Source organism: Podarcis filfolensis (assembly GCF_964270895.1).
Source record: "Podarcis filfolensis genome assembly, chromosome: 15".
NCBI lineage: Eukaryota > Metazoa > Chordata > Lepidosauria > Squamata > Lacertidae > Podarcis > Podarcis filfolensis.
In genome coordinates this window covers 24,766,402-24,789,528 of record NC_139618.1, presented here as the reverse complement: position 1 = coordinate 24,789,528, position 23,127 = coordinate 24,766,402, and the positions used below count along the sequence as shown (strand labels likewise).

The 23,127-nt window shown below is 44.7% G+C and overlaps 1 protein-coding gene across 1 annotated transcript; it reads right to left on the bottom strand.

Annotated features, from left to right (window-relative positions):
• Nucleotides 1-1,613: 1,613 nt before the first annotated feature.
• On the bottom strand, nt 1,614-13,476 carry LOC310750868 (uncharacterized protein; the record flags this gene model as incomplete). The annotated part of the gene is made up of 8 exons (XM_083589278.1): nt 13,245-13,476; nt 10,623-10,843; nt 8,989-9,156; nt 7,529-7,711; nt 5,663-5,783; nt 3,735-3,848; nt 3,021-3,189; nt 1,614-1,641 (listed from the first exon to the last, which is right to left on the bottom strand). Exons 1-8 carry the CDS (start codon nt 13,411-13,413, stop codon nt 1,614-1,616), a joined length of 1,173 nt encoding a protein of 390 aa, XP_083445404.1. The 5' UTR covers nt 13,414-13,476.
• Nucleotides 13,477-23,127: the final 9,651 nt, after the last annotated feature.

The following is a 23,127-nucleotide window of genomic DNA, read 5'->3' as shown; positions in this document are numbered from 1 at the left end:
AGGGACCGAGCAACGGGAGCTCACCCCGTAGCGGGAATTTGAACCGCCAACCTTCCGATCGGCAAGTCCTAGGCTTTGTGGTTTAACCCACAGTGCCACCTGCGTCCCTACTTTTTACATACATGTTCACAAATCCACACATTGTATATGCATGTGGCCCCTGGGAGGTTGCACAGAAGGGTAGATGAGCCTCAGTCTGAAAAAGGTTCCTCATGCCTGCCCTAGTGCCACTCATTCGGAGCCAGGCTGTACCCCTTTAAATGAATAGGCATCTCTCACCAAAGACAGACATAACAACTGACAAGAGCTACAGCTCCTACTTGTTTGGTAGGTTGGCTGGTGCTGAAGCAACATTTGAGCTCTGCTCTGTTGCAGTCTCCAGCCTGAGTCATTCACGGATCTGTCCATGGTACTACTGACCTCTCATCTACTGCTGAGGCCATTGATCAAAACACAGCACAAGGGTTGCTGGAATGTGGCCTGCTGTGCAAAAGCAAGAGTCGCAGGCCTTGCCCACATTTTGCTTCTAGCCACACCTATTTTGCCTCTAGCCCTTCCTACTACTGGCATGTTGCCCCACCTCTGGAATCTCGCCCTTGGCCTGAAAAATGATTTCCCCAGCTCCAGCGAAGGTGGAGAATGGAATCACTAAAATACAAACCTGGCTACTTGGAGGGTTGCCTCCTTCTTTGCAAAGCAGCCTGGATCCTCATATGAGGATAGTCTTCTGGGTCCCTCCCCTTCATCTGATGTAAATTATTATTATTATTATTATTATTATTATTATTATTATTATTAATATTATTATTTTATTTATACCCCACCTATCTGGCTGGGTTTCCCCAGCCACTCTGGGCGGCTTTCAGCAGAATATTAAAATACAATAGTCTGTTAAACATTAAAAGCTTCCCTAAACAGGGCTGCCTTCAGATGTTTTCTAAAAGTTTGGTAGTTATTTTTCTCTTTGACATCTGGTGGGAGGGCGTTCCACAGGGCGGGTGCCACTACCGAGAAGGCCCTCTGCCTGGTTCCCTGTAACTTGGCTTCTCGCAGTGAGGGAACCGCCAGAAGGCCCTCGGCGCTGAACCTCAGTGTCCGGGCTGAACGATGGGGGTGGAGACGCTCTTCCAGGTATACTGGACTGAGGCCGTTAGGAGGGTGATGATGGCAGAAAGGACCTTTTTGGTTGTAGCCCCTCAGGAAGTTTCCCTAGTGCTCATCCTATTGTTTTGGTGCCAAGCCGATCCTTTTAAAAATTTACCCGTGTGTTTCAGCCTGTTCTAGAGCTCCTTTTTAGTTTTATGGCGGAGTTTGGCTAGACTTTGTTAGTTTGATGGGCCGCTGTTTCTGTGCTCTGATATTTGCTTTTGTAGTTCTGCTGTTTTCTTTTATGATCTGTGCCACGAGTTTTATATTGAAAGGTGGCCCAAAAGTTATGTAAGCCAAGGATTAAGCTGCTGAACCAATGGCCCATCCCTCCCGCAGATGAGACACACCACCCATTGCAAATGTTTATCAGACTAATGAATGCACCTCACTGGAAATTCTCTTTTGTAAGCAAACATGCCAGGACCTGAAACAAACCATTCTTTTGTGCTGGTTGCTACTTAGCCTCAAGACATAAGTTCCGGGATCATGGAACTGGTAAAAGAAGAGCAGGAAGTTGTCGGAGCCTGAGGCCAACTTAGCTTCTTCTGCTAGGCTGCGGAAACCTCCCCAGTCAAACTCGTGGTTTGTATTGTACAGGCTGTTGCTAAGGAAAGACACAAGACAAACATGTTGGCTGCCCAAATTATCTCGATTCCAAAAATGGTACTTGCAGTTTTAACTCTGATTCCGTCCTCAGCGCAACAGACAGGACAGCGATGCAAGATGAAACAGAATTTACGTATTAGGGAAGCTGCTATCCATTTATATCAGTTTTACCGATCACAGGAAACAGAAGGACATTATGTGTTGACAATATTTGTGTTGATAATTACCTGCTCAGAAAATGGCAACCAAAATGATCAGGTGTGTGGAACAACTTCCATATGAATAATGGTTAAAATATCTGGGACTTTCTAGTTTAGAAAAAAGGAAGTCTGGGGATGGGGTGAGGGTGCAATTACAAATGGTGCACAGAGTTGAGAAAGTGGGTAGCCGTTTTTATTTGTCATGCATAATCGTGGAACTAGGGGTCATACGATGAAGCTGATTGGTGAGAGATTGTGAAACAGGATGCTGAGCTAGATAGGCCTTTGATGTAATCCAGCAGGGATCTTCTGATGGAAAATGTACATTTATCATCCAAGCGCCATCTCAGCAAAAATCTGGTTTAAATTCTCCCTGGGAGTATATTGAACTGTGCAAGTAAGTTTCCCCACGGCTAACTCTTAAGAATGTGGGAGCACCCATACTTAGGGAACTCCCTTATCGACATGAGGCAGGCATCCAATAAAAATATATTTGTTTAGTCAAGCCTGTTCAGACCTGTAGAATGATGATCATAGAATTGTAGAGGGATAGAATTAGAAGGGACCCTTAGGATCATCTAGTCCAACCCCCTGCAATACAGGAATATGCAGTTTTCTCACACGGGGATCGAACCTGCAACCTTGGCATTATCAGCATCACACACTGATCTGGTTTTTAGCTTATCATTTATTTTAATTGTTTTTCGAATGTTTTATATAGTTGTTTTTAACTGATAATTGCATTGTTTTGTTCTTCTGCTTTGAGTTTGTTGTTATTTTTTTACAACCCAGCTGTATATAAATTTTATGAAATAAATACATTTTGAGGCAATTTTTGTACGTTCCTTTCATTAGTAATATGTATTTGTATGCACCCTTTATGCTAGTAGACCCATTTTTGTACACATTATTTGACTGGAGAATTGCATTGCAAAATTCAGTGTGAATTTCAAAGAATGGCTGTGTTTCGGTTTGCGCATTGTTCAGAACGGACGGACAAGGTCAGCTTGGAATTCAGTGTGAACTGAATGTAACAACACCCCCCCCCCCGCAATGCTTACTTACACATCATAAACCGGATAATGATCCTTAGAAACAATGAACATGACAATGTCGTGAATCTTGAGGCATGCAGTAGGGTTGAGGATGCCACTGAATGTCATTTTCAGTGTAGAATCAGAAGGTTGCTGGGGCCAGGACTTGTAGAATGCAAAATCTTCTTCTCTAGATGGCCCTGTGTGAACATAAAAACCAAGTGAAGCAGGATCTGCATACAACTGAGGATTTGCACATGAAAAGAGTTGTGTTGGTGTTGGTGTTGACCTTTAAAGACCTAAACAGCCTCGGCCCAGTATACCTGAAGGAGCGTCTCCACTCCCATCGTTCTGCCCAGACACTGAGGTCCAGGGTCGAGGGCCTTCTGGTGGTTCCCTCACTGCGAGAAGCAAAGCTACAAAGAACCAGGCAGAGGGCCTTTTCGGTAGTGGCACCTGCCCTGTGGAATGCCCTCCCATCAGATGTCAAAGAGATAAACAACTACCTGACATTTAGAAGACACCTGTTCAGGGAAGTTTTTAATGTGTGACATTTTAATGTATTTTCAATCCTTGTTGGAAGCTGCCCAGAGTGGCTGGGGTACAAATAATAAATTATTATTATTATTTAGGAATCTGCTCAGCGCTTGTGTAGGCTCATGCTTGTGTCAACAGGCAATTCCAACTGGGTGGTGTACAAGCATACTGTTGAGTACTGCCAGAAAAAAAGCACAGTATATAATACCTGTAGATGTCATGGAGCGCAATCTATTCTGGGAGTCTAATAGAACCGCATTTGAAGTAAGGAAGTAGTGTAGGAGCTCTGGTTCAGGATCGTACACCCCCAGGAATCCTCTTCCTGTAATGACATTGAAAAAAACCAAATAAACCAAAGGTCATAAGCCTGCTCTCTCTGCCTAGACTTCTTCTAGGTGACCTGCATTCATCCAGGTTTGTTTGCAGGGAGGTCACATCAGCCAAGTGTTACCCACACTTTCCAATGCAGCAACAAACTGCTTTGCATATTTGCTTGCAGGACCAGGCATCGGACTTCCCATACCCCAACCCATATAAATAAGAGACCAATAAGACTGGGTTTTGGGTCAAAACAGGCCACAACTTCATTGAATACAGTGGTACCTTGGTTCTCAAATGCCTTGGTACTCAAACTCCTTGGTTCTCAAATGCTGAAAACCCAGAAGTAAGTGTTCCGGTTTTCGAACATTTTTTGGAAGCCAAACATCTGATGCGGCTGTCGGCTATTGTTTCCAGGGTGCCTGCAACAATCAGAAGCCGTGCCTTGGTTTTTCAACATTTCGGAAGTCAAACGGACTTCCGGAACGGATTAAGTTTGGTGCTTTTGTTTTTGCGGTTTATTTTGCATTTTTGTTTTTGCGGCTTTTGCAGTTAATTTGTTTTTGTGACTGTGTGGAACCCAGTTCAGCTACTGATTGATTGATTGATTGTGCTACTGTGGAAATGGATAAAAGCCAAACAATGACTATCATCAGTGCAGGTAATTAATTTTAATTTTTATCATCTACAATACTGTCTTATTTATTTTATAGTACAGTACATTGATTATTGCTTTCATTTTATGGACCAATGGTCTCATCAGATAGTAAAATCCATGTTAAATTGCTGTTTTAGGGGTTGTTTTTAAAAGTCTGGAATGGATTAATCCATTTTGCATTACTTTCATTTCGGCTTTAAATGAGAACTGAATCAAATTTCTCCCCTAAGTAATTGTGGTTCATCTTTTTCTTTTCTTTTTTGCTGTCTATGTTTGTTCTTACTACACTTTACTTCGAACCCACTCTCTAGATCTGCTTTGCAAGACGAGCAGTCTAAAAATGTTTTCAAATAAATAAAACACAATCACTTTATCTCTGGAGCTTCGAGGCCAACTGGCAAATGAATTGCTTTTGATTTACCACATTTGTCTGTAGAAATCAAACACCAAGCCAAATACGGTTATTTGTACAAGCCAAAAACAGCAGTGGAGTTTCTTTAGGTAATGACAGATATATCTAAATTGTGCACTTAAATCAGTCTTCTACTATGCTGTCAGGAAACAGAGGAAACAGGAAAATGCACAACACACACACAAAGAGTAATCATAGGGAAGGCAGAATTTTAAGCTAACAGGATTAGGAGTGGAAAACTGTAAGATAAAGAGAGATTGGGTGTGATGCTGTCATTCCAGCATCCAACTAGAATTTGGGAGACCTGAGTTCAAATTTCCCCTGTCATAAAGATTACTAGGTGACCTTGAGCTGGTCTCTCTCAGTACAGCCTAACTCACAGGGTTGTTCTGAAGATAAAATGGAGAGGGTGGATGGAGCCAGGTACAGTGGTACCTCAGGTTAAGTACTTAATTCTTTCCAGATGTCCGTACTTAACCTGAAACTGTTCTTAACCTGAAGCACCACTTTAGCTAATGGGGCCTCCTGCTGCCGTTGCACAGCTGGAGCACGATTTCTGTTCTCATCCTGAAGCAAAGTTCTTAACCCGAAGCACTATTTCTGGGTTAGCGGAGTGTGTAACCTGAAGCGTATGTAACCTGAAGTGTATGTAACCTGAGGTACCACTGTACTCTACCTTGAGCTATTTGGAGGGAAAAGGCATTATAAATGCGGTCCATAAATCAAAAGGACAGAACTTGTTCCTTACCACTTGTTTTTACCACATATACAGGACACGATTTCTTGTTCTCCTCTGAGGTGCACCCATTTAGTGTGTGGAAATCTAACAGCTGCAGCGACGCTCTTATCTCTTCCAATAAAACGTCAAGCTATAAAGAATTGAAAGGAGAAGTCTTGAGAGCCCAGGCTTCACATCCTGGCAGTATTTGCACTGATGGGCCATCAGTTTGGATGTACGCAACAGAACTGGCTAAAGCACCGCAGCTCTCAGTACATTTTGCAACGATATGCAGGGGTGCCAAAAGGAACCTCTACATTAGAGCTGCATAAGTTGTGGTCCTCTGCTTGCTATTGGACTTTGCTGGATGTGGGATGGGGTGCTATCTTGTTGTTGACAGTGGGAAGCCTTGATCTGGCCTTGGTGCGTTGACGCTTCACCCCAATGAAAAGCAGGGTTGCAACCAAGCAGCATCAGTGGCAGAGAGACAAAGGCTGTTTGCACATTACTGCCATAAAACCACAACTAGGTCACTCTTTTTCTCAGTTCACGTTGACGTTGGTTTGAGAGAAAGCGCATTAGGTGCAGTGCAAACAAGAGTCCGCACATAGCCTTAGCAACAAGACCATTGGGCAGGCAGGTATGGGGTGCTGGCCTACTAGCCCACCCCACACCTGCCTTGTCAATGCAGCTTGCCAACAAAACAAGTTGCATATGATCAGCAGTGTACTGACAAATTCAGAAGTGCAGGATCACTCCATAATAGTCATGGCTATACTTCCTGGCAGCCACACCCCCTTAGGTTATGCAATAACCTGATGCAATAATAATAATGAGGGATGCATTGCAACAATCAATACAGATCTTCACGTGTTGCCTTTCAGCTACTTCTATTATTTTCTGTGTGCATGCTTCAGAGTGCTCCAGTATCCTTTTTTTGGGAGTGACTTAAACTGTATTTTCCTCCAAGTTCCATTGTATGAAACAAAACTTGCACACCATTCTCTTGAAACTGTAGCATCTTGTGTTTTCCATGTTCCCAAATGCTGAGCTTTGGAGCATAAAGAGCAATTCCTCCTCGTTGTTCTTCCTGAGTGCCTTCTCCAGAGTGACCCTAGGAGCCAATCCTCAGTGGCTGACCCACTGCCTTTCGCTCTGATTGGCTCCAATAAGCACAAAGGGAGGGATGCCCTCTTCCCGGGCCCTAAGGAAGTCAGATTATCCTCCACCAGGGCCTTTTCAGTGATGGCTCCGACCTGGTGGAATGCTCTGTCCCATGGGACCAGGGCCCTGCAGGATTTAACTTCCTTCCACAGGGCCTGTAAGACAGAGCTATTCCGCCTGGTTTTCAATTTGAATTTAGCCTGATCTTTTATTCCCCTTCCTTCCCTCCCCCTCCCCTTTTTATGAAGATTACCCGCTCTGGATCCCACAGCTAATTCTCCCCTGGTCTCCTCGCTGGCCCAAATAGGACTAATTTAGCCAGCTAGCCCTGGTGATCATCAAATGTTTATTGGATGGATTTCCCCCCAAATTGATTTTTGAATTCTGAATTCATTGTTATTCACATTTTATACTGTATTTTATGCTGTTTTTTGTTGCAGCAATTAGGTGTTTTAAATTTGATGTTAGCCACCCTGAGCCCAGTTTTCTGAACCGGGAAGGGCAGGGTATAAATAAAAATGTATTATTATTATTATTATTATTATTATTATTATTATTATTCTCAGTGGCTAATAACTCTCCCCTTTCATGCTGACTGGGCAGCTCTATTTCACCAGAGACAGGGACCCTGCTGGCAACCTGTTAGCAGAAATAGCCAAGGGTCTTTAACCCCGCGTGAGCCCAGCCTGTTACACTTCTGCTGATGAGTTCTGGTTGTTTTTGTTTTTTTACCTGGCTCCCGTTTCTGAAGGCCAAAGAAAATCGGGCCGATTCTTTTTCACTGACAAATTGGAAAATTCTCCTTTGTCGTCTTCGGCACAGGCGGTTGCACAGACTGTCCAGGTTGTCCGCTTGGCAAAGGCAGAGGCCAAGAACTTTGTCATATCCCTTATAATCTTTGGGGAGAGCACAAACCTAGCAGAGAAAGTGAGATGAACGTAAGGGCTGGCACTCAGTGGGGCTGATCCAATGAAGCTGAATGCTGGAAGATTCGGGGGAGACAAAAGAAAGGGCATCTTTACACTGTGCAAAATTAAATGACAGAATTCACTTCCACAGGAGGCAGTCATGGTGACCATCAACTTGGATGACTTTGGAAGGCTACATTCTACCTTCACTGAGAAGAATACAGTGGTACCTCGGGTTACATACGCTGCAGGTTACAGACTCCGCTAACCCAGAAACAATACCTCAGGTTAAGAACTTTGCTTCAGGATGAGAACAGAAATAGCGCGGCAGCAGCAGGAGGCCCCATTAGCTAAAGTGGTGCTTCAGGTTAAGAACAGTTTCAGGTTAAGAACGGACCTCCGGAACGAATTAAGTACGTAACCAGAGGTACCACTGTACCTGCTGCTCAGAATCACAAGCTGGGAGAGGGCTGTTGTGCTGAAGCCCTGCTTGTGGAGTTTCAGTAATGGGCACCTGGTTGTCAGGACTCTGGAAACTGGCCAAAAAGGTGACCCATGACTCCAAAAAAAGGACTGGAAATGTGATCTGTGGGTCAGGAAACCTAAAAAGGACTGAAAACATGACCCACGGGTTAGGACTTGGAACGCTGATCTGCCGGTCAGTCCTCTGAAAAATGACTGTAAACATCACTGCAAACATGAGCGAAAATGTCACCCACAAATCAAGATTCTGAAAAATGAGCTGCTGCTTGACAGATGTGCTCAGAGCAGAGGACAGTGAGTGTGGGAGTAGCTGCTTCGGCTTTGAATTCATCTTTAGGTGGGAAGTTGAAACACTCTCCTCTTTTGTACATTCCGGTCCAGCTCCGCTTGCTGTCAAAGGTGCTAATTAGGAGCTAAGGAAATCCTGAAAAACCTGAGCAGCGACCTAGCTGAAATCTAAAGCCTTGCTAGACCTTAGAGCCAAGCTGTTTGGCACTTCAGGTTTTGTAATATTGTTGTGACTGAGAAGCTGCAGCACCAGCAGAATTTACCATGAGCAATGGGCTGTGTCCTTTGGCAGCTGGCAAGCTTGGCGCTTGGGAAATCTACCGAAACTGAGCTCACGGTTGCTTAAGAAACTTCAGATGAAGGGAAACTGACTGGAAATGGGCAAAGCTGGAAAGATCAGTTACCCAAAATGAAGCAAGAGAATTTAGACTTAAAAAAAAAACAACCCCAAGCATTACTCACAGCCATTCAGTGGGAACTGGCTGACTTGTGTTAAGACATAACTTGCAGTACCTTGTCTGAGCAGTAGTGGCGCCATCCTTCCTGAGTTAAGCATTGCCCCTCTTCGTTCCGGACAGCACCATCTTTACAGATGTCATACATCTGCTTGACACAGTCCCATCTCTGGTCTTCTATAGGGCTTTTATACCCAGGGGCACACGGGCATTGGGCATCACTAGGCTGCAACGAGAATACGATGCCTGTGTTTTGCATTTATTTATTTTTGTTAGCTCAGTGATTCACACCACTTTTCTTGAGTTATTCTTAGAAAGAAAGAAAGAAAGAAAGAAAGAAAGAAAGAAAGAGGAAGGAAGGAAGGAAGGAAGGAAGGAAGGAAGGAAGGAAGGAAGGAAGGAGTGTTCCTCTAGAATTAAAAAAAGGTAACCAAAATGACCCAAACCACAGGGCATCTTTCCCTTTGGGGAAACGCTACAAGGTTTGCGGCATTTTATTTTAGAGGAAAGTGCAATCTATGGCATCTCCAGGAAGTGCTGGGAATTGCCTGCTAGTCAGCACCATCAATATTGAGCTGGATGGACCAATGGTCTGAGTTGGTATAAAGAAGCTTACTATGTTCCTATAGCTTAAGGGAAGGACTATAGCTCAGTGGAAGGGCATCTGTTTTGCATGTAGAAGGTGTCCCAGGTTCAATCCCCAGCACCTCCAGGGAGGGCTAGGAATATCCTCTGCCTGAAACCCCATAGAGCTGCTGTCAGTGTAGACAATAGTGAGTTAGATGGAGCACAGTTGGTAGAGCATGAGACTTTTAGGACTCAGCTACATAGGCAGAGAAGCAACGATTTGAATGCACTATAAACATGCAACACCAGATGGCATCAAAGAGCAAGAAATTTTGATACATGATTTTCCATAGATTTCCCCCCTTTTGTTATAACAATCTAATTTCTGATTTATTTATAGCATCGCCCCCCCCCCCGTGTGTAGATCCACCCCCTATCTCAGGGCCGTGGGTTCAAGCCTCACATTGGGTGAAAGATTCCTGCATTGCAGGGGGTTGGACTAGATGATCCTTGTGTTCTGTTCCAGCTCTATGGTTCTATGATCTATGGAGCAGTATTCTGGCTTGAAAAGGAACTTTTTCCACCAGGAAGCATTTGGTGGGAGGTTCAAGGATGGGCAAAAGGCAGGACATCCTTTTAAATGGTTTATGAAATTTAATTCCACTAGATGCAGTCATATAGGGGACGCGGGTGGCGCTGTGGGTTAAACCACAGAGCCTAGGACTTGCTGATCAGAAGGTCGGCGGTTCAAATCCCCGCAACGGGGTGAGCTCCCATTGCTCAGTCCCTGCTCCTGCCAACCTAGCAGTTCGAAAGCACGTCAAAGTGCAAGTAGATAAATAGGTACCACTCCGGCGGGAAGGTAAACTGCGTTTCCGTGTGCTGCTCTGGTTCGCCAGAAGTGGCCTAGTCATGCTGGCCACATGACCTGTATGCCAGCTCCCTCAGCCAATAAAGCGAGATGAGTGCTGCAACCCCAGAGTCGGTCACGACTGGGCCTAATGGTCAGGGGTCCCTTTAGATGCAGTCATGGCTACTCTTTTACTTGACTTTGGAAGGTGCTTGGACAAATACATAGAGGATGGGGGTGCTTCCAGCTGACCCACCTATTCAGCCTGCAGTTACCTGGAACACTCGGCCTTCCCGAAGGCAGACACATGTTCTTTGACCTTCCTTGGGCTGCACAGCCTCTGAGCCACATGGGAAGCAAGCTGCTTGGCCCAGCTTAGCATTGAAGAAGTTCACAGGGCAGGCCACACACGAATGGGAGGGAGACCTTCCTGTTGAGCGAAAGGTGCCTTCTGGGCATGGGAGAGGGGATGAATCGCTACCCAGGCAGAAAAAACCTGAAAGCAAAATGCATGACATGAAATTGGGATGAATACAGGGATGTTGACAGGTAATGCTGTGGACCACTTACCTTCAAAGGATGGACTCTGGATGAAGATTGCAGTTGGAAACTTTCAGTTGCCTGTGATGCATTGGATATCACCCTTGCTTTATAAGGTTAACAGCACATCAATCACTCAGCAGCAAAACAAAGACCCTTCAACTCCTCAAGGCCATAAATGCAATATGTAATTTATCTGAAATTTTCTGTTTGGCTCTTAACCTACATGGGTAATGAGAAATCTGTGTTGTTACTAGGATGTTAAAGGCATGGTGAGGTTTTTTGTTTTATTGGTTTTTAAATTATGCAGTTCAGTCAAGCAAGTATTTCACAGAGTTATAGAATCTTAGAGCTGCAAGTCCAACCCCCTGCACTGCAGGAATCTCAGCTGCAGCATCTTTGACAGATGGCCACCCAACCTCTATTTAAAAACCTCCAAGGAAGGAAAGTCCCCCACCTCTCGTGAGAGACTGTTGCACCGCTGAACAGTTCTTACTGTCAGAAGGTTTTTCCAAATGTTTAGTTGGAATCTCCTTTCTTGCAACTTGAAGCCATTGGTTCGAGTCTTACCCTCCAGAGCAGGAGAAAACAAGCATGCTCCCTCCTCCATGTGACAGCTCTTAAGATATTTGAAGATGACTATCCTATCTCCATGGGATGTGGGTGGCGCTGTGGGTTAAACCACAGAGCCTAGGACTTGCCGATCAGAAGGTTGGCGGTTCAAATCCCCGTGACGGGGTGAGCTCCCGTTGCTCGGTCCCTGCTCCTGCCAACCTAGCAGTTCGAAAGCATGTCAAAGTGCAAGTAGATAAATAGGTACCGCTCTGGCGGAAAGGTAAACGGCGTTTCCGTGCGCTGCTCTGGTTCGCCAGAAGCGGCTTAGTCATGCTGGCCACATGACCCGGAAGCTGTACGCCGGCTCCCTCGGCCAGTAAAACAAGATGAGCGCCGCAACCCCAGTGTCGGTCACGACTGGACCTAATGGTCAGGGGTCCCTTTACCTATCCTATCTCCTCTCAATCTCCTCTTTTCCAGGCTAAACATACCCAGGTCCTTCAAGCGCTCCTCATAAGGCTTAGTTTCCACACCTTTGACCATCTTGGTTGCCCTCCTCCTCAGCACACGTTCCAGCTTGTCAGCATCCATCTTAAATTGTGGCACCCAGAACTGGACACAGTATTCCAGGTGTGCTCTGACCAAGGCAGAATAGAGTGGTACTATTACTTCCCTTGATCTGGACACTATGCTTCTGTTGATGCGGCCTAGAATAGCATTAGCCTTTTGTTGCTGCTGCATCACACTGTTGATTCATGTTAAGCTTGTGGTCCACCAAGACCCCTAGATCCTTTTCACATGTACTGCTAGTAAGCCAGGTGTCCCCCATCTTATATTTGTTCATCTGGTTCTTCCTGCCTAAGTGCAGAATCTTTCGTTTGTCCCTACTGAAATTCATTTTGTTAGCTTGCCCCCAGTTCTCCAATCTGTTAAGGTCATTTTGAATTCTGATTCTGTCTTCTGTGGTATTAGCTACCCCTCCCAGTTTGGTGTTATCTGCAAATTTGATGAGCACTCCCTCAGTTCCTTCATCCAAGTCATTTATAAAGATGTTGAACAACAACTGGCCCAGGACAGAACCCTGCGGCACCCCACTTGTCACTTTTTCCCAGCATGAAGAAGAACCATTAATGAGTACTTTTTAGGTTCGGTCAGTCAACCAGCTACAAATCCACCTAACAGTTACCTCGTTCAACCCACATTTTACCAGCTTCCTTTCAAGAATATAGTGGGGGACTTTGTCAAAAGCCTTACTGAAATCAAGATGCAGTAATTTTATCAAGAAGAGGAATCAGATTGGTCTGGCATGACTTATTTTTGAGAATCCCATGTTGGGTCTTAGTAATCACAGCATTCTTTTCTAAATGCTCACAGATCGATTGTTGCATTATCTGTTCTAGGACCTTCCCTAGTATCGATAAGCTCACTGGTTGGTAGTTACCTGGCTCTTTCTTTCTCTCCTTTTTGAAGATGGGGACAACATTTGCCTGCCTCCAGTCTGTAGGGACCTCACCTGTTCTCCAATAATTCTTAAAGATATTAGACAAAGGCTCTGAATTACACCTGCAAGTTCCTTTATTACCCTTGGATGCAGCTCATCAGGCCCTGGAGATTTGAATTCATTTAAAGGAGCTAGGTGTTCCCTTACTACCTCTTTTCCTATCTTGGGCTGCAGCCCCCTACTTACATCATTCATTCTGTTATCACCATGTTGGGCATCGCTGAAGAAAAATCTAGCAAACACAACAAACAAGTGCAGCTTAAAAAGCAAACCGACAAATCATTATTAGGCTACTTTATACCTGCTGGGCATGTCGAAGGGTTTCTTTGTCTTCTTGTGCAATTAAACTCATTCTCACAATCTTCTCCTTGTAGTTGCAAATTTCCAGTGTGGCAAGAAATGAAAGCAAACAAAATAAAGATAAGGTCAAGCATATTTCGTGGATTCAAAACCTTCAGTTGTTTCAGCATTGATGGGCTTCCACTTTTAAATATTTCAGTATAGTAAGAGTGTGTAAATTAAACAAGGTGGAAATGGATCCCTCAGGATCAGATGACACAGCTGAGATGCACTAGAACAGCTTTCACAAACCTGGTGCCATTAGCTCCAGGCAGCTATGTTTCAAAACCCAATTGAAGTCCAAAATTTCTGGAGAGTGTCAGATTGGGAAAGGACAGGTGTAGCGATCTCACTAATTGACTTCCAATCAGTTTGTGAAATTCACATATGCAGGTTTCCAGTGCAGAGTAACTTAGGCTTCAACGGGTCTACTCTGAGTAGGATGAGAACTGTCTATAACATTGTGTCTTAAGCTCCCATGCTTTCTTGTTCTGATTCCTGGGTGGAATCTAGACATATATTAAAAAACGCTGTGAAAACACTTTTTTAAAAAACGTTTTGAAAAATATATTGAATTTGCCATAAGCTCACCATTGCCATCTAGTGCCACATTTGTATAAGGCACTTAAAACATTGTATTTGCTGCTGAAGAGCTGCTGAGTCACTGGACCTATGCTATGCTAGGAGAAGTGCTGCAAACTGGAATTCTCCCTTATGTGCAGCTACAACTGAACATTGCCTGGCTGGGAAACTGATTCATTAGCCCACTGCAAAAGCAGGAAAGCTCATCTCTGTGGTGGTAAGGGAATTCACCCTTGCTGCGTTGTCAATTCAGTTTGGAAAGTGCACTCTACTCCCAATAGGTGGCAGCAATGCTTCTCGTGCCATGCAAAAAGGTCACAGTTTCTGAGCCGGGGCTACAGTTTAAGGCTGAGTCTTCCTAATTAAATTCCTACATGTGTTTGAATATACATAAGCATAGCATCCTGGGATCACATGCTTGCCTTTTGTTTTTAATGCTTTCTATTCCAACTGTCACGGGTGGCGCTGTAGTCTAAACCAGAGAGCCTAGGGCTTGCTGATCGCAAGGTCGGTGGTTCGAATCCCTGCAAAGGGGTGAGCTCCCGTTGCTCAGTCTCTGCTCCTGCCAACCTAGCAGTTCGAAAGCATGTCAAAGTGCAAGTAGATAAATAGGTACCGCTCCGGCGGGAAGGTAAACGGCATTTCTGTGTGCTGCTCTGGTTTGCCAGAAGCGGCTTAGTCATGCTAGCCACATGACCCAGAAGCTGTACGCCAGCTCCCTCAGCCAATAAAGCGAACTGAGCGCCGCAACCCCAGAGTTGTCCGTGACTGGACCTAATGGTCAGGGGTCCCTTTACCTTTACCTATTCCAACTGTGTAGCTAAGATGTGCATGGGAAGAGATGTAGCTCAGTGATGGAGCCTCTATTTCGCACGCAGGTTGGCATCTCTGGGTAGAGTTGGGGACGTCCCCTGTCCTAAATCATGAAAAGCTGCTGCCAGGAAGCATGGAAAATACTCAGCTACATTCAGCCACGGTCTGACTTGGTATAAGGCAATTTCTCATAGCTGCATTAAAAAGGTAAAGGGACCCTTGACCATTAGGTCCAGGTGTGGCCGATTCTGGGGTTGCGGCACTCATCTCACTTTATTGGCCGAGGGAGCTGGCGTACAGCTTCTGGGTCATGTGGCCAGCATGACTAAGCCGCTTCTGGCAAACCAGAGCAGCGCACGGAAACGCCGTTTACCTTCCTGCCGGAGCGGTACCTATTTATCTACTTGCACTTTGATGTGCTTTCGAACTGCTAGGTTGGCAGGAGCAGGGACCGAGCAACAAGAGCTCACCCCGTCACGGGGATTCGAACCGCCGACCTTCTGATCGGCAAGTCCTAGGCTCTGTGGTTTAACCCACAGCGCCACCCACGTCCCTACATCAGCCTTTAATTGAGAAGCATGAGGACTAGAATTGTGTTTCATTTTTAGGGGAAGAATTGTAGAGTACAGTGGCCGAGCACAGCCCTTGCATGCAGAAAGTCCCAGTTTTAAACCTTGGCATTTCCCAGTAGGGCTGGGAGACACCCCTGACTGAAATCCTGCAGATTCGCTACCAGTCAGAGCAGACAGTACTGAGCTGGATGGACCGTTGTACTGACTCGGTATAACAGCGCAGTCTACCACGATAAGCTTTGATTTGATGGTGTTTGGGATCCATGTAAAATCATGCAAATTCAAGAGAATCTGTTTTCATTCCACTGGATCTAACTTTTATCTACACCCCGAAATGGCAAAGAGTGCGTATGTGAGCGTGTTTTCACTTTCTCGCTTTTTGCCTGTCTCAGGGTCGTGGTGGAGGTGCTCCAGGAGAGGCTGGCGAGAAGCAGCCAGAAAGGGTGAGAAGGAGCCAGTGTGGTGTAGTGGTTAAGAGCGGTGGACTCTTAATCTGTGGAACCGGGTTCGCGTCTCCGCTCCTCCACATGCAGCTGCTGGGTGACCTTGGGCCAGTCACACTTCTCTGAAGTCTCTCAGCCTCACTCACCTCACAGAGTGTTTGTTGTGAGGGAGGAAGGGAAAGGAGAATGTTAGCCGTTTTGAGACTCCTTAGGGTAGTGATAAAGCGGGATATCAAATCCAAACTCTTCTTTTCTTCTTCCTCTCAAAATTCCAAATATGGTCATGGGCCCCCTAAAGCTTGGCAACTCCCAGCATTCCTGCTTCCCAGTTAGACCACAAACAGAGTATGAAGATAACTAGGGTTGCCATATTTCAAAAAGTGAAAATCCAGACAGAAAAGTTGTTGAACTTTTACTTTTGGCCAAATTTGTTGAGCTGTCGTCGCCAAAAACAACACTGCTGACATGTGTTGCCATATGTCTGGATTTTCCAAGACTTTTTTTTGTGATTTCTGCCCAGACACTCCTTTCGACTGTGGGGTATTCCAGTTGCATGGCAACCCTAAAGCTAAGAGCCCTATGCTACCACTGCCCCCCCAACACTGCCTCTGAACATGGAATGCCAGTTATGTGCTGTTGTTAATACCCAGTGATGGAGCTTTAATCCCTGTGCATTTATCAATTCCCCTTTCAAAGCCATCTGAACTACTGGTCACCACCAGCAAGAGAGGGCATGGTGGGGCTGTGTGCTGCTTACTTGCCCTCCTGCGGGCTGAGTCGCTGCTGCATGCTGGCATGGAGAAGAGAAGCAGAGAGATTGGCATGGTGGAAGCATGCTGGCAAAAGCACTGGATTGGCTCCAGTGGAACATTTTCACCCTGACTCCTGTCCATACGCCACCCCTGAATGCAGCAGCAACTCAGCTGGAGGGAGGTCAGGTCAGAGGTGCAGACTTGTGGTGCCATCCGGCACTCATCATTACTGTGTCTTGTGACAGCCGATTCCCTCATGCACTGCCTAGAGATCTATTTTTGCCTGCTGTGGTCTGCGGTGCGCTCCCTATCTAATTAAACTCCTTGGCAATTATATTCCCTGCAGGTGTTTGTTTTGCATACTGTGATCTGTTGACAAATGACATTTGGCCATAAAGATAAGATATAATGGTTATAAAATGGATTTGACTGTTAGTAGCAGACAGTGGTAACTAACCTAATATACCAAGGCCCTTTTCTTCAGAACTACCACACCCGCTGTAGATCAATGATTCATTCAACAGACTGAGGGACGAGCATTACAGTGGTACCTCAGGTTACATACGCTTCAGGTTACAGACTCCACTAACCCAGAAATAGTACCTTGGGTTAAGAACTTTGCTTCAGGATGAGAACAGAAATTGTGCAGTGGCGGCGTGGCGGCAGCGGGAGGCCCCATTAGCTAAAGTGGTGCTTCAGGTTAAGAACAGTTTCAGGTTAAGAACGGACCTCCGGAATGAATTAAGTTCTTAACCCGAGGTACCACTGTACTGTGAAGCCCCCCCCCCAAAAAACCCGGGTGTTTTGAGAAGCTTTTCCTCCTCCACCTCCTCCTTTTTTTTTAAATCAAATTTCTAGTCCTTTGGTTACAAAGAGAAGCTTGGGACACTGGGCAATTTCTTTGAATGGCTCAATGCACATTCATAGCGCAGAGGTTCATGCTGTGAATTAGGTGTTGCAGCAATGAACCAAAGGCAGTGCAAGGGTTTGAAATGGTGGGGAGAAAAAACCTCCTTCTCAGATGTTCCCACAGTCAGGGACAAGTTGCTCATGTTTTCCGCTGACAGAGACACTGAGCTTTCAACAGAGGCAGGAATGAGGAGGAAGAAAATCAGCTGGTGAACCTTTGCCCCTTGCTACTAAACAATGCCAGAATTTTCGTTACTTGCTGTATTTTGTATTGGGTCCTTATTCTATAAAGTTAGGAGGAAGGCTTGCTTGCTGACTTTATCTGTTGCACAGCTGCTAAAGGTCCAGCAATGGGAGTGGGGCAAAACAAAGAGCCCATAGACGTAGGGGTGGGACTAATTCAGCACATGCTCACACCTGCCTTTGACCTGCTTTCTTCGTAATTGCTTTTCCAAAGAAATGTTGCCGTTATCCAGGCAATCTATATACAGGAGTGGCTCATAAAGAAGTTTATTGTCCCTAGAATCCCACTGTGTTGTTGAAGGTTCCTCCCACCTGCTTCTTCCAGAGAAATGGCTCTTGGCTATTTTTAGACATTGTGGCTTTAAGGTGTTGGCAAGGACTTTGCTTTTCAGGGCTGAGGCCGAGGTGAAGCAAAACTGTCCTGGCAACCATAGAAGTAAACAGCATGATAAAAAGGTGCACTTCTCTACCTCTGATTTCTGTGATGTTTCATAGAGTGAGTAATCTGTAGCCTCCCTCTCTCTTTCTATGCACACTGAATGCAATCCAAAAAGTGATATTTAGGCACACCTAAACTGGAAGTTTAAGGGACGCGGGTTTAAGTTTAAGGGACACGAGTGGCGCTGTGGGTTAAACCACATAGCCTAGGACTTGCCGATCAGAAGGTCAGCGGTTCGAATCCCCGCGACGGGGTGAGCTCTCGTTGCTCGGTCCCTGCTCCTGCCAATCTAGCAGTTTGAAAGCACGTCAAAGTGTAAGTAGATAAATAGGTATTGCTCTGGCGGGAAGGTAAACGTCATTTCCGTGCGCTGCTCTGGTTCGCCAGAAGTGGCTTAGGCATGCTGGCCACATGACCCGGAAGCTGTACGCCGGCTCCCTTGGCCAATAAAGCGAGATGAGCGCCAGAGTTGGCCACAGCTGGACCTAATGGTCAGGGGTCCCTTTACCTTTTTCAATTTCCAGTAGGTTTTGGACTCCCTGCCTTGCATGCCATAGTGCAAAATTGCTTTAAATCCAGCTCCCTTTTAAAAACGTTGGCAGTGGGAGATGAGCTGTGGATTCTGCAGGCTGAGAAACAGGTATCCAAACCTACCCTCTCCCCACTCAGTTTGGTGTGCAGTGGTGATGTCAATTTCTATTTTTCTATTTTTCCTCTTTTCCCCAATCTTAAGTTCAGTTCTTCATATTTCCACATCAGTTTGCAGTTGTTGTTGTTGCTGTTGTTTTTAAAAAAGAAAATCTCACCAGCATTTTAGTGCATTTTTTCCCCAATATACACATTTTTGTATGCAATTTTTGTGTGTGTGATTTGAGCCCCAAAGCAGCTGTTGACCAACTTGGACTGAGAATTTTGTGAAACAAAGAGTAATGCAGGAAATCACCCTCAAGGTGTGAGGTAGAGATTTGTGCTTTTGGGGACTGTTTACTGATTTACTGTACAGATTCTTCTTGAAAGTTTCATCATTGCTTTTTGGAATGCTTTTGATTTGTGTATTTTGCATGCTTGTGGTGATGGGAACTGTTTAAAGATTTTTAGGAATTGTTTTGATAACTGTGCGTGCTTGAGCCAACAGAAGAAGAACGGCAGATGAAACTGATGGAGTATGCAGAGATGGCGAAACTGACAGGAAAGATCTGAAAACAGGAAGATCAAGTATTTTTAAAAGACTGGAATAAATTTCTAATTTATTTAAAAGACCACTGTAAAAGGTTAAAATTGTTGGCAGGGATGTAGTGACACTTGTAATGTGAGATTAACTATGGTAACTATGGACATACAACAGGTGGACAATGATAAAAGATGCAGAAAACTTTATCTTAATTATGGAACCCATGGAAGGAGGGACGGAGGTCCGAAGGTACAAAAGAACCTTTTATTTTAATGTTTGAAATGGTTAAAGTTAAAATGTATAAAATTGTGAAAAACCAATAATACTTTTTTTAAGATAACTGTGTGTGTGCTTGAAAGCTGTTTTGTGCTGAGTGACACACACACACACACACAAAGAATGAGCAAAGACTTTGGGTAATGCAGCTCTGGTACTGAGGCTTGCATCCTGGCTTAAACATGTCAGAAACCCATCATCTTGGGCATATTGCCAAATTCCAGAAGGGGTTGTAAATGATGATTCAGGTGTGTGTAACACCTATTCACACTGCGTGTTGCCTAGAGGTGTTGTTACAATGCAAAGTGTCTGCTGCATCACTGACTCTGCAGGCTTTCCCCAACAAGAAGTACTTTTTTTTTTTTTTTTTGCAAAAATATGCCTGCCAAAGAAGAGACTAGGAATTCTTCTCCTTCTCTTTCAGGTCAGTAAACATTGCATGCTCATGAAAAGGGGGGGGAAAGAAGCATGCCATTAAACAGCGGGCACTGCCTATGCCTCACGAACTTTCTACCTGCGTGGGTGTTGTCCAAGAGCTCAGGATGCAACATGCCTTAAGCCACATTACTAGGAATTGCTGGGTTCCAGAGAAATCCCTTTATCTGAACTTACATCAGAGTCATGACTGCCTTTACAGGTGAGTCATCCTAATGCAAAGGTTAGTCTATCACCTGGTGCCTTACCTGGCACACAAACACTTGGTCCACCTTAGCAGGAGGCTGGAAAATGTAATCTGACTGCTCATGTACCAGTTGGCATGGGGATGTTTGGCACTTAGATCTTATGGAAATCAAAGGACAGAGGTGTGAAGAAGTTCAGCTCTGCAACAGTTATCTAGTATGTTATAAGCCAGTAGTCAAGAACCTGATGTTGGATTACAGCTCCTATAGTTCCTGACCACTGACCACCCCAGCTGTAAGTTGGAGCCCAATATATAGCGGGCCCAGGTTTCTCTCAATTGTCACAGGCAGCAATTGTAACAGAGAAGTTGTGGCTAAATACACAGTAGGGCAAATATTTTTGTGTGCAAAACGCAGGATGAATCTTACATATAAATTCAAAGCACCCTGTCTCTAGCAGTTTTGTTTTTAGTGAAGTCAAAGAGCCTCTCTCTGCTTGGTTTCCCTCACCATTTTGCACCTGAGTTTTACAACTTGAGCACCACCCAGAAAATTCCACTATAATCCTGTGTTCAGAAATGAATGGACCTCATAGGCAACAACGTGGCGAAGAAAGAGTATATTAAAAAAGAAAAGAAATTCAATTCATATGTCAATCCTACCATCACTGTCCATTTTTGTCTAGGAGAAATGAAGATGTAGAGCCAGTCCTATCATATAAAAGAAGTGCTCAGGAATCTCTGTAGATGAAGCATCACACATAAAACCAAGCCTACCATACTGAGCAGGAACAGAGAAAGGAAATGTGCTAAACCTGTATGGGCAGCAGTGTCTTTAAAAATACAGTGGTACCTCAGGTTACATATGCTTCAGGTTACATACACTTCAGGTTATAGACTCCGCTAACCCAGAAATAGTGCTTCAGGTTAAGAACTTTGCTTCAGGATGAGAACAGAAATCGTGTTCCAGCGGCGCGGCGGCAGCGGGAGGCCCCATTAGTTAAAGTGGTGCTTCAGGTTAAGAACAGTTTCAGGTTAAGAACAGACCTCCGGAACCAAGTACTTAACCAGAGGTACCACTGTACAAAAATTGGGCACTCTATTGCAAAAGAAGCTTACCAAGCATGGAAACTAATGAATGTGGTATTCAGTCATTGGAGGTTATCAAGGTAATCCGAGCTACTACTGTTTGCACTTTGTATTGCTGGGACACGTTTTGTGTATGTGTGTGATATACTCACAGAATTGTAATCCTTTTTTCATGCCTCTTCCTATCCTCTTAAAATTTCAAAAGGGTTTTAAAAAGGAATGTACATAAAATAAAGCACAATTTAGATATTGGTGTGGGGGGGCAGAATCTTATGGAAAGGTTAACTCATGATCTACGCAGGGCTAAGGGTCAAGTCAAATCTGATGTATCTGAAACAGCACATCCCCAATTTAATACTTCAGTTATGCCACTGTCTAGTACTCAACTGGGACGCGGGTGGCGCTGTGGGTTAAACCACAGAGCCTAAGGACTTGCCGATCAGAAGGTTGGCGGTTCGAATCCCCGCAACGGGGTGAGCGCCCGTTGCTCGGTCCCTGCTCCTGCCAACCTAGCAGTTCGAAAGCATGTCCAAGTGCAAGTAGATAAATAGGTACCGCTCTGGCGGGAAGGTAAACGGTGTTTCTGTGCACTACTCTGGTTCGCCAGAAGCCGCTTAGTCATGCTGGCCACATGACCCTGAAGCTGTACGCCGGCTCCCTCAGCCAATAAAGCGAGATGAGCGCCGCAACCCCAGAGTCGTCCGCGACTGGACCTAATGGTCAGGGGTCCCTTTACCTTTACCTTAGTACTCAACTTGGGTTTTGGAGAGGAAACGTAAGAGGATGATCTTTTTGCAGATTTTGCTCTCCCAATCACTTGTACTTCTTCCTAAAAATGTATCGACATACATATAGGGTTGTTCTTGTTCTGTCTTGGTGTGTTTCTTAATGTTCCCGTGATTACCCGGTTTTGCAAAATATCAATAAAAAGTTTTTAAAAGTACACACAAATCTATTGCTGGAAGGCCACAAACCAGCAGGTTTCTCTTTTTCAGTATTCAAAAAAAAAAAAAAGTGTCCCCTGATTCTTTGAAAAATATCTGGTAACCTTAGCCTATGGTCCTTGTGGCTTTCTTGTGAACTTGCCCTCTCATTATTTTCAGTGAAACTGCTCCCAGTATAAAGGTGAGTCTGTACTCCTGAGATTACTTCCCACATATGCCAGTCTCCCCCAGTCCCATGACATCTTCTTTTGTTCTTGGGAGAAGCAATGCTAATCCCAGCAAGGTGTTTGAGCCACAGCCTTTCAAGTGTAATTTGAAACCACCTCTCCCATCAATCCTGGCTGATGTTTTTGTGCCCAGATTCTAATCAACAGGAAGATAGGCCTTTCTTTGTGTTGTGTTCTGTTTCTTGTATTCAATAAGAAGAGGAGCCTGGCTGCTAGATCAGCCCAGTGGCCCATCTAGTCCAACATCCTGTTCACACAAAACCAGCCTGATCCCTCCTCTGGGAAAACACATAACAGAGGCAAGCCTCAAAATGGTACTAAAAATATGTGAATTGCCCCTGAATTGCTCCTTATTTATTGAGCTTTTGTCTCTTGCAAGTGAGTTGTCAAATTGCTTGTTTTACAAAATATCCCTCCTAATTCAGCACTTGCTTTATTATCACAAGATTTGGCCCCAAACTCCATCCTTCCTGTTCACAGCAGCTAGACTAGTTATTGCCCAACGATGGAAGGAAACATCTAATATACCAATAGAGGTTTGGGTTAACAATATCTGGAGTATTACTCTATCAGAACGTCTCACATACCATCGGTGACTAATCAAGGGCATCTCAAAAAAAGATACCTTTGATACAATCTGGTATCCCCTTTTCTCTTTCATTGAAGAACAAGATATTTTAATGCCATCATCATCACAGAGGTGTCTGTGGGGGGGGGGGGATATATTCATTGAAAATGTTAGCTTTTCTTTTCTTTTTAAAAAGGA